At 39.7% G+C, this 12,528-nt stretch overlaps 1 protein-coding gene across 3 annotated transcripts in view; it reads right to left on the minus strand.

The window, feature by feature from the left end:
- Pik3c2g (phosphatidylinositol-4-phosphate 3-kinase catalytic subunit type 2 gamma) overlaps positions 1 to 12,528 on the minus strand; it is a 309,971-nt gene that overhangs the window by 100,835 nt on the left and 196,608 nt on the right. For all 3 annotated transcript variants that reach the window (XM_075981920.1, XM_075981919.1, XM_075981918.1), the window contains 3 exons: positions 12,281 to 12,410; positions 6,083 to 6,219; positions 5,294 to 5,463 (listed from right to left, as the gene is read on the minus strand). In XM_075981920.1, the coding sequence (XP_075838035.1) occupies positions 5,294 to 5,463; positions 6,083 to 6,219; positions 12,281 to 12,410 (437 nt within the window). The remainder of the gene's footprint in view (positions 1 to 5,293; positions 5,464 to 6,082; positions 6,220 to 12,280; positions 12,411 to 12,528) is intronic.

A 12,528-nucleotide genomic window follows, 5' to 3' on the forward strand; every position in this document is an offset into this window, starting at 1 on the left:
CTTATCTAATATCCATGAGTTAATTGGGAAGGCAAATCTGGAGTCTCCATTGAGTAGGAGAGAACCTTGTGTAATTAGGTAGCTTGGGAAACCACACACTAGCAATATAACCACAGTGTCAATGTGAGCATGCTTTTACAGAATGAACAATAAACCCCCATGAGATCTCCATGCTCTCAGCAATTATCAGCTGAGTTGAGTTTCACCGGTAATTTCTTTTTTTTTAAACATTTATTTATTAAAGATTTCTGCCTCCTCCCCGCTACCGCCTCCCATTTTCCTCCCCCTCCCCCGATCAAATCCCCCTCCCTCATCAGCCCAAAGAGCAATCAGGGTTCCCTGATCTGTGGGAAGTCCAAGGACCACCCACCTCCATCCAGGTCTAGTAAGGTGAGCATCCAAACTGCCTAGGCTCCCCCAAAGCCAGTACGTGCAGTAGTGCAAAACATTTCCCCTCTTGTTCAGACCCTTGTGCAATCATCACATGTCTTTAGTGCTCGTCAAGTCCCTGATTGTTAACTATTTAGTAACTTTACATAGTGAGTCAGAAGGTCTCTGGAAACTCAGGTACATCCTGTCTCCTTTTAGAAGAGGATAGGTAAAAGACAACAACAATTTTAGAACAGTTAAGTCTTCTCTATATTTCGATGAACTGCATTTGTACTGAGCCAGGATTTAATGATGGCTAGAAGGCTGATGGGATCCTCAAAATTAGTGGGCTTTTCCTTTGAATCATAAATGAGGGAAGTGCATAACTATGATTTCCATAGAATTCTGATACTTGCTTGGGACAGACTTAGTCTGGATATGAAAACAAGTTCATCAATGCTCTAATGTGTGAGTGTAAGTCATGCTTGTAGCATGACATTGGAAGTAAAAGGGTTTAAAAGCAGGTCAAAGATGAACTCAAGTTATTCCTGAAATCATTTGTATCTCATGTAGTTGTGGTCTACAATAAATAGACTTAGTATTTCTTACTAAGCTCAGAACTGAATCATTCACCCAGTATAAGATGTATGGCATTTTCCCCTCCTTTCCTCCCTCCGTCCCTCCTTCCCTCCTTCCCTCCTTCCCTCCCTCCCTCCCTCCCTTTATTCCTTCTTCCTCCCTCCCTCTTTCCCTTTCATCCTTCCTCCCTCCCTTCTCTCCCTCCTTTCCCACCCTTCCCCCTCTTCCTTCCTTACTTTTTCCATCCCTCTCTTCCCTCCCATCTTCCTTCTTTCCTTTCTTCCTCTCTTCCTTCCTTCTTTACCTCTTCTCTTCGTCATTTCCTTCCTCCTCACTTTCCTCTGCTGGGAATTGTATGCATGCTATACTACCTATTCTGTTCTACCACGTGGTACTTACTATTCTACCACAGGGCTACAGCCACAGCTCAGCTGAAGTTCCTATGCTATGCTTACTTTAGAGGCATATTTATGGACTTCCCTTAAAGAGTAGATTTAGAATCAAGGCTAGCAGGGCTGACAGAGAGAAACACATTGCACCTGAGACAAGCTAAGAGGACAGCAGAGGTGACAGGTGAGGCTCATGGAGGGCAGGAAGGCAGGGTAGTCAGGGTTTAACTTGTACTCTCTTCCATCTCTTTTCTCAAACTTTTCTCAGTCATCTCATTTTGTCAGCTGAAAACCTATGGAATTTTCTCATTGAAGAAAATTAGTCTGTGAGTTTATAACTTTTGCCAATTTCCATGGAATAAATATCCTTATTATTGCTGATGTCTAGCCAGTAATGAGCTGTCATCTGGGATGTTGTTGAGGAGTACACTACAGGGAATGGGCTCTGGCATGACATGGGCCAGGTCCATCTCACCTCTGCTTGTGTCCAAAATTACCCCATAGGTTAGGGGTGGCTTGCTGAAATACATACCACCCTCTGATATATAATCATTTAATCTTTAAGAAAGTTCAAAATATAGATGAGAAAACTGAGGCACACAAATGAGATTGACGGAAGATCATATGTAAATATGTGATAGCACTAGAATAAAACACACAAATTTTCTCTCTCTATCACACACACACACACACACACACACACACACACACACTACACACACTTATCCTCAGAGCCTCCGAGTAGCTGACCTTAACCAGTGTTCATATAACCTCTTAAATTGTTTTATTACATGGGTTTTTTTAATGTAGTTACTTATTTTTAACAGTGAGTGGCAGCCCACTGAGACCCCAGCTTCCTACAAAGTTCCTACCGTGGGAATGAATGGTCAGTGACACAAACAAGGCCTTGCTGGAGTATGAAAAGTAGATTGCTAAACACACAGAAACGACAGACATGAAAACAATGTACAGTGTTGAATACTAACTGTTTTTATTGAATAAAACAGGGGATAACATTTTTTTGTGAAAAAATAACTAAAATTACTTAGAAAAAAAGCTACAAGAAGACTTAATCTTTTGTTGCCCCTTTAGTGCCTCATGTGGACAGGTAAGGGGCCCTAAAATCTGCTGCTCTAAGCTCACTTCTACTGCCCTTTCAACATCCCATGCAGTCGATGAACCATAGTGAATTAAAAATAAAACCTCATGGATACTCAGTATTCTTAGGATAAATGCTGACTGGGTGCTCAGCCCTAAAGGAGACACTTTGGAAGCCTCAGAGAAGGTTGCTGAAGAGTGAGCCGAGAGGATGTAAGATCTGGGAAGTACAAGGAAAGCCATCTTCATGGCAGAACACGGCATTCACAGTAGGATCTTGCAGTAGTTACATTTGGCTGCACTAGACCTGTGTCTTAGACTTAGTGCCTGTCAGAAGTCATCACGAGTGGGGCCCTACTGCTCTATTCTAATTTGCTTTTCTGTTGCTGTGATAAACACTATGCCCAAACGCTGCTTAGACAGGACAGAGTTTACTTTAGTTTAAACTTCTAGGCCATAATTTATTAAAAAACCACAAAAGAAGTCTAGTCTGCTCTCTAGCTCCCTCTAACTCATGTTTAGAACACACACACACACACACACACACACACACACACACACACACACATACAGTCACTCACACAGGCACACAAACAACAAACCATCAAACAAAAACCAGGACCACCTGTTGAGTTTGGCACCATCCACAATACTTTGGGCCTTCCTTTACCAATTAGCAACCAAGAAAATGTCTCATAGACAAGTCACAGGCCATTTTGATGGAGGCATTTTCTCAGCTGATGTTCCTCTCTCTCAGTTGACTTTAGTTTGTTTCACATTGAAAACAAAAACTAACCAGGGTACCTTCCACGGAGAACTATTGTCAACTGATGGATTCTAGGGAAGGGATAGCTGTTGCCTTCAGTGCTGTATCAGATACTGAGCCCATGAGGTTTCAGTAAATAGGTCCAAGTCTGTGGCCATACAGAGAGAGTATCCAGTTAAGATTAATGGGTTGCAAAACAAAACAAAAAGGCAGGAATGTGGGTGGGTGAGGGACCTATAGGGAGGTCTGGGCAGGAATGACAGGAGTGGAAAGAATAAAAGAGAGAGAGAGAGAGAGAGAGAGAGAGAGAGAGAGAGAGAGAGAGAGAGAGAGCGCCAAATGGATTTTATTCAAGCTTGAGATTATCAAATAGCAATTTTAATCAATAAAAATATGTATAAAAGACAGACAATGATTTGGTGTAAGATTAGCATTGAAAAGTGAAAGTCCATATACACCGGCAATATAACAATAAATAAGATTTTTGAAAAGAAGTAGGTTAGAAGAGGAATTGTGGTTACAAATGAAGTTCTTCATAATTTATCCTGCTTTATAAGAAAAAGTTACCAATAATAATTTATCACATTCAAGTCTGAGTTTGTTACTATAGTCTATCTTACATCACAAAGAAGTTTCTTTATAGTCATTATTACCAGAGAACTGAGTGAAAATTTGATTGTGGGTCCATGATTTCATAATCATTTTTATTTATGACTTTGTTAGAGAAAATTGAGAAACAAAGATTATAATTAAGCAATACTTCAAAGGAAAATCCATTTGGCTTTAGAAATCTAGGAGATTCCTCGTTATTTCCATTGCAGTAATTAGGCAAATAGTCCCCAAATCCTTAAGCAATGCCAAGGCTCTGATGCCCTTTGATTTATTCTGCTAGTGTCAATCCTTCTTAATCTCACAATTACAGCAATGAGAAGGGAGCACTTGTTTATGGACAGGGTATGAAATCTTTCACAGTGGTCACTGAGATGTGTTTGTTCTCTCAGAAGTCAGAAAACTCACAGCAGCTGAGGGTCAGCTTTGGCAAAGGGCTGAGAATTCTGTTTCCAGAAATCTCAGGTCCAGGGAATATTCTATTTTCTTTGTCTCCCGTGATGCATCTCCACAGGCTGCTCATTGACACTATGCCTCTGTCTTCTCCTCTGAAAAGTTTCTTTAAAGCAGCATGCCTGGCCCAGCCCCTTTCACCCCAGTTACTTGCTTTGTGTTTCCCATGAGGAGTTCTTATTTCCTTCCATCATGTTGTTATTTATTAGTTTAATGCTGCTCATTACCTTGACAAAATATGTGGGAGTGTTTCTTTTAAGATATGGTAGGAAGGAACACAGGTCATCACAGAGGCTCAAAAATGATGGCTAGAGTGTAAGGTTGTGCTATATCCTTCTAGAGTTGGGAGTAGAGAGCAGACAGGACACCATGGAGAGGGACCAGAAAACCTTAAGCTACCCCCTCCCAAAGTGACACCCTTACTTTAGTCAGGCTCTACCTGCCGAAGGACCCAGAACCTTCTAAGTCAGGGCCATCAGCCGTAGATACAAAGATACGGATGCATGAGCCCATGTGAGACACTTTGCCTTCCAACCACAACAGTGAAGGAAGCCAGGGTTTGTACCATTGTTTATTCATTTATTCATAGTACCCTGAGTCCTCACTAAATATCTGAGGGGTGTTTCAAGGATAAGTCAAGTTGGAGAGCTGGTTAATTGTACTATGCTAAAATCCTGGTAGTTAACCCCTACACACAATATACCAGATGGATCAGGACTATCAACTCATGTATAATTTCCCATCTAAAGTTTGTAAGAAAATAAAAAAACAAATAATTGAAACAATTAGTTGGAATAGATATAGTAACCCATGGAAGAAGACCATTATAGTTTCTTAACATCTTGAAGAAACTCTCTTTTGTTAATAATTTACTGAAAAAATTCCTTCCTTCCATCTTCTTAGACTTATAATCATATTTATATTACCCTGGGGGTTTTGTAAAAGTTACTTGATGGGCTCCTCTGCCATTATACACTATATATTATTTAGAGCATTGCTTAATTATTGCAATAAATGCTTGTGAACTGACCTTTTTATACCGCCAAATGTTTGTGCATGACCCAAGAATTTTCCAAAGTCAATATGAAACATGTGGCCTGACTTTGTCAGCATGATATTGTCATTATGTCGGTCACAGACTCCCAAGATGAACGTTACCACACACCAGCCAGCACAAGAGTAAAAAAAGTTCCTCAAGGCCTGTCAGTTGAAAAACAATGACACAGAATGACAATAGTAAAGAGAAAAAAAAATCTGTAATCATCTACCATCTATTTCTAGTATAGATCACCTGTGTATAGATAGACCTATCTATTACATATCATTATTTCTATTACCTATTATCCAGTATATTTATATGTTATCTATGTATCTGTCTATTTATCAATCACATATCTATAATCTATTTCTATCATTTATCTTACATTCTACAAGTCATTTAACAATGGTAGATGAAAAGTCAGGGCATAACAGAAGATATTTAATATAGGGTTTATTTATAATTGGAGATTGTATGCAAATACGTAGAAGCTACCGGAAGGTTTTAGTTTCAGAAGTCATCATCTACAGAACATGATATCTGAGTGAAGAGATTCTTTATGCATAGCCAGCAGCTTCACCCAGAAGGAAAACAAAAGGCAGATAGACTTTCATCTAGTTAGTATGCCAGTAAAATTGGGTCTTACTCACATAGCTGATAAGTGAGTAAATTAGAACTCAAGGTGGATTTAATTTACTTTCCCATAAATCACAATATCAATGGACCAAAGCATATTCTGATTTAAGTACATTACTTAAAATTAGTTCCAGAAGAAAAAACCTTTTCATAATCTTCCTTTAAGTGGTTGTGCTGACTGAACCACTTCTTGATGGTGTTTTCTTTCAGTGGTCCTATGAGCCCAGAGTGGAGATGGATCTTGGCAAGCGTTGTGGCATCTGGCACCATCTCTATCAATCCTAGATGATAAAGGAGAGAGATTAAGGATGCTAACCTTGCTTCCCAGGATGAAGCACACTTAGACCATGGACCTCCAAGTGGGTGGCAACAGTGTTTGTCAACACTGTTTGGACTTCTTCCTTCCTCTCAAACCATCTTTGTAAAAGCCTTGTCTAGGTGGCTCCTGCTCACTCTTCCTAGCGCTCATCAATCTGAATATGTTAGGTTTCTATATATGTTAGAAGCAGTTTAATGATTTCATTCTAGAGCTATGGTAGAGAGATGGTATCATGGAAGCCCATGGTCACTAGAAGAGAAGACTGACTGTCACATGTTGTAGAAGGAGCTGCGGGCTGCATTCCTGCCACCCGGCTCCTGGCTGCCTGGCTAGCTTATGCCCCAGAATAATTACATGGAAACTGTATTCTTTTAAACACTGCTGGGCCCATTAGTTCTAGCCTCTTAATGGCTAATTCTCACATCTTGCCTAACCCATATTTAGTAATCTGTGTAGCACCAGTCTTACCGGGAAAGATTCAGCATGTCTGACCTGGCGGCTTGCTTCATCGCATCTGCCCCAGAGAGGAGTGGCATGGCATCTGCCTGGAGAGGAGATGCATGGCATCTGCCCAACTTCCCTTCTTACCAGCATTCTGTTCTGTTTACTCCACCCACCTATGTTCTAACCTATCTGGCCAAGCAGTGTCTTTATTAATTAACCAATGGAATCAACAGATTGATATGACACTCCCACATCAACATGTCAGGGGTGGGGGTAGGGGTGATGAAACTTTACAAGAGGACATTCACATTTAAATAGCAAATCTGTTTCTGTCTCCCATGAACAAAATATAATTCCCTCAATAAACATGTCAAATATATGATAAAATATCTGTTCAGAGTGCTGAAGAAAAGGTTCCTTGGTAAAGTGTTTGCTAAAAAGGGTGAGAACTGGAGTTCAGATACCCAGTATTTCTATAAATGTCAGGAGGGCATGGTGGTATGCCAATAAATTCCAGCCTTCAGGAGCTGTACAAAGCTACATAGTCAGTAGCCAGACTCCCAAGTATGAAACCTCTGAATTAAGCAAGAGACTCCCTCTTTTTTCGCTTCTCCACCTCCACCTTCTAACTTAAGAGGTTTGGTTAGTGCCTGTATATATGCATGGATGTGGAGTCGTCCATTGGAACATGGGAATCCTACCAGTGGCCACATCCTCAAATCCAATGATTCATCATCACCCCCTCAGACATGATCAACTGTCAGTAGTTCCTCAGTACAGGGTAGGGCCTGAATATCATATGATCCATTTTTGCTTGAGTTTTAGCTGGCTTGATGTTGTGTGGGTCCTTTCTGTGAAAGTAATGATCTTCATTCATTAGTCCAATGTCTGCCTTCACCACATCTTCTGCATGATCCAGAAGGGAGGGGCACTCTGTTTGGATTATGCCTAGAACAAACATTGTTTGTAGGAACACCCTGTTTACAAACTACTCAAGTACATGAGTACAATAGCCATGTTAGGTCCAAAGATAGGAAGAAATGGGGGGAGTTGGAGGAAGAAAGAAGTAGTACATAAAATCATATTTCATGTAAAAATTCTCAATAATTTTTATAAAAGACTATTTCTCAATATATAGAATGGAGAGTGAAGATGAAGATATTCCACTTCAACTTTTATCTTTTACATGTATGTGTATACACATGAATATGCTCCCATATGCAAAAACATGGATGTACACATTACTACTACTACTACTACTACACACACAAACACACAACTTTAAAAATAAAATTCTGTTTAAACTAATAGAAGCACCTCTGTTATGGGTTAAATTTCTAAGGGTGAACAGAGAAGCCATAGGGAGAGCCACATGCTCCGTTCCTGTTGGACAGCATTAAGGAGAAACAGGAATAATGATTTCCTTTAAAAGGGAGTATGTATTGATTGAACTTAAGTAGGACCTTTGCCTCCATGGCCACTCATCCATCAAGGCTTTTTACTGTGCTCTGAAACTCGTTATACTGTACAGGCTAAAAACCAGAGGTCTTGAAAATATTTACATTTTAGCAATCTTTGGAAAATAATGAAAACAGTACGAATAGTATTTCAACCTCTCCCGAGATGAGCATCTTCCAATAATTCTCGAGGAAGTGCTTTATAAATATACTCACTGGAATAAATTGAAATCTAGACTTTCTTATGTTTACAATCCTTACAGTAGTTAAGAGTTGCACAATCAAATGCTCAGAGGATGATGGGCACAAGAAAAATTCTATGACCACATAGAGGGCCATAAAACTGAATGCTTTTTGAACAATAGGTTTCCAATAAACCCAGATTCTAATGAAAACATAACCTTGTCTTCTGAAAACGGCATTCATTTTACTCTCTATTTGTGTGGAAGAAGTGTTCTGTCAGCATAATTCCCTCTATAAATCTTCGGTCAAGAAGAGTGTTGGTTTATGGAGAGGGAGATAAGTCTTTTGCCGTTTGCCTCTTTGGAAAAGGCTACCGTTGTTTCTTTGGAAACTCCTGATTAACTGTGAAAGATTTCACCTGGGTTGCATGCTGTGGCAACAAACAGACGGGAGTAGATGGAACTGAAGGATTCCTCTGGAACCTCAATTTCTAAAGTGTGGGTGATCTAAGGGAGATCAGAAGCACCATCTGGCTAAACTGGTTTCATTCTTACTTCCCTAGCAGATTAGGACATGGAAGACTTAGGTTCCTTCTATGAGACCAGGAAGGGTGGAAAGCAAGAGATGACAGTTCCAATGCAGCAATGATCAGAGACTGTGTGTAAGAAATTAGGAAAGGCTTGGAGCAGGTCTTCTACTGTTGGAACAAAAGTAAGCTTGTCTATGAATTATAGTGGTTCCTGGGTCAGTTGAGAGAGGATTCTACATTTAACAGCTAACCTCTCAAGACATACTGGCTAGGGCCCCAAGGCTTCTGCCAGGGCCTTAAGAAGAGCTGACCTTCATAGTGATGGCATCTTTGCAACAATAGGTTTAAGTAGTAGAATCTCTTGGAATAAAAATAAAATAGCCATATGATTTAAGATTTTTCTCCAGAGTAAGTGAATGAAGCTATACATCAGTTAAGGAAAATGTGGTATATACACAATGGAGCTTTATGTAGTCATAAAAAACAATGAATTGATGTTGCGTGCTGGAAAATGGATTCAATGAAAGATCACTATATTATAGGAAGTGAAAAATACTAGGATCAGAATGACAAATACTATATTTTCTTCCATTTGTTGACCTTTTTTATAGCTACATTAAACTGCATACATATGTATACATACATACACACACACGCGCGCGCGCTCTCTCTCTCTCTCTCTCTCACACACACACACACACACACACACACACACACACACACATATGACATGAAAGGAAAGTGCAGGCTTCAGGATGGAAGGAGACCATCATAAAGGGGAAAAGAGTAGAAGGAGAAAGGAAGGGTATGAGGGTGAATATGATCAAAATACATAATGTGTTTTAAGAAATACTCATTATTGAACCCTACAGTATAAAGGATAAACATTGACCATTAAAAAGGTTTTAAAAAGAAAAAAATACTCAGAAGTAGTATAACTTTATAGGAAATCCCATGACTTTGTTTCTATGGGATAATGCTTTTTTACACTATAAAGATTTGTCACAGTATGTGGGTTCACCCCTCGCGGTCCTGAGTTCCTTGCTCGTGCTCTCTCCTTCTGCTCCTGATTTGGACCTTGGGATTTCAGTCGGTGCTCCAAGGTGGGACTCTGTCTCTGTCTCCTTTCATCGCCTGATGAAGGTTAATATCCAGGAGGATGACTATATGTTTTTCTTTGGGTTCACCTTCTTATTTAGCTTCTCTAGGATCATGAATTATAGGCTCAATGTCCTTTATTTATTGCTAGAAACCAATTATGAGTGAGTACATCCCATGGTCCTCTTTTTGGGTCTGGCTTATCTCACTCAGGAGAGTGTTTTCTATTTCCGTCCATTTGCATGCAAAAGTCAAGACGTCATTGTTTTTTTACTGCTGAGTAGTACTCTAATATGTATATATTCCATACTTTCTTTATCCATTATTCCATTGAAGGGCATCTAGGTTGTTTCCAGGTTCTGGCTATTACAAACAATGCTGCTATGAACATAGTTGAGCATATACTTTTGTTGTATGATAGGGCATCTCTTGGGTATATTCCCAAGAGTGGTATTGCTGGGTCCAGGGGTAGGTTGATCCCGAATTTCCTGAGCAAGGAACTCAGGACCGCGAGGGGTGCACCCACACACTGAGACAATGGGGATGTTCTGTCGGGAACTCACCAAGGCCAGCTGGACTGGGTCTGAAAAAGCATGGGATAAAACCGGACTCGCTGAACATAGTGGACAATGAGGACTGCTGAGAAGTCAAGAACAATGGCACTGGGTTTTGATCCTATTGCACATACTGGCTTTGTGGGAGCCTAGGCTGTTTGGATGCTCACCTTACTAGACCTGGAAAGAGGTGGGAGGTACTTAGACTTCCCACAGGGCAGGGAACCCTAACTGCTCTTCAGGCTGATGAGGGAGGGGGAGTTGATTGGGTGAGGGGGAAGGAAATGGGAGGCGGTGGCGGGGAGGAGGCAGAAATCTTTAATAAATAAATAGAAAAAAAAACCAAGCAGGTTCTCTTTAAAAAAAAAAAAAGATTTGTCACTCATAATGGTTTAATAAGACACTAATTGGCCAGTTTGGCCAGTAGTCAGGCAGGAAGTATAGGCAGGGCAGTCAGACTAAAAGAATCCTGTGAAGAGGAAAGGCAGAGAGACACAGTCACCAGCCAAATGTAGAGGAAGCAAGACAAGAATGTGTTACTGATAAAAGATACCAAGTCATGTGGCTAGACAGGGATAAGAATTATGGGTTAATTTAGTTGTAAGAGCTAGTTAATAATAAGCCTGAGCTAAGAGGCCAAATAGTTTATAATTAGTATAAGCTTCTGTATGTTTCTTGGGGAATGAATCATTGTGGGATCAGGTGGGACAGAAACTTCCATCTATACTTTGTGCAATTACAAGCATTAATGTGAAAATTTAGCAAACTTGCAAATAAAAACATCAATACTCTTCAGAAGTAAAACTAAGCAATGAAACCAAACCATTTAGTCTTTCATTGCATATTTAGGTTTGGATTTTATAAAGGAAAAGAAATTTTGAATCATGCTCAAAGTGTGCATGTTTTCTCATTTTGACTAATTTTATAGCTATTCAAAAATTCTTTTAAAAATTAAATGACAGTTCTGGGCCAGGGAGATAGCTCAGCAAGTAAATCCTCTTGCCACTCAAGCTTGATGAGCTAAGTTTGATTATTAGGACCATGGGAGTGGAAAGAGAGAACTGATCCCCAAATTGTCACCTGACCTCCATACAGGGACCATTCATGCATGCTTCACCCACACACATTTTGTATGCACACACAAATAATAATAAGTAATAAATAATAAATAAGTGTTGTTACACAATGTGTTTATAAGGTTAGGGTTTCTCTAATCATATGCAAATTATCTGTTAATGATGACAATGGCTTTGATTGGACAGGTTATTCTCTTCTGGATGATGCTAGACTATGAAAAATTGACTTTATACTGGTGAAAAGTAGCATTCATTCAGGAGAAAACTTCCAAACAGTGAAGTTTGGAACTGAATCTCTTCCTGGGCTATCAATATCTGTTACAGCACTAGTCTGTGAGGCTGGGTACTATGATATCATCACTGCAGATGTCAACACTTACATTATCTTAGGAAATGAAGGAAAACTGAATAGTCATTAAAGCAACTAATTCCTATAAGGAAACAAAGAATGTCACAGTTAACGTTTGAATTGCAAAGTTATAATTAGTACCTAAAAGCAAGTTATACTTTACATCAATCATGCTAATTTGTAATTTTGAAAAATATTCTTTTTTTTGAAGGGAGCAGGCACAGGTTTTTGGATCTTCGAATATAGAGCTTAAAACTGTTGGTTTGCAGCATGTTACCAGAAAATAAGGGAGGTAAACAATGTAAATCACCTTGTTTTCAAATCTGCACTGACCTTGGGCTTTTCCTGTAGACAGACATCTATAAATGATCATTTGCATATCGAGGCCCTCCTGCAGCCAAATGTTGTCCATCACTTGAATAATCTGCAGAACAAGCATATCCTGCCGAAGATCATCCCCGGCCTGTCAAAACAAGATTGCAGGCTCACACCTCTCCACAAGTGCCAATCAAAGCATCCCAATGTGGTCTATACCAATTTTCCCCAAGAATTTCTTTCCAGCTCAATTTAGGGCAGTTTCA

The sequence above is a fragment of the Microtus pennsylvanicus genome, chromosome 8 (assembly GCF_037038515.1).
Source record: "Microtus pennsylvanicus isolate mMicPen1 chromosome 8, mMicPen1.hap1, whole genome shotgun sequence".
NCBI classification, from domain to species: Eukaryota; Metazoa; Chordata; class Mammalia; order Rodentia; family Cricetidae; genus Microtus; species Microtus pennsylvanicus.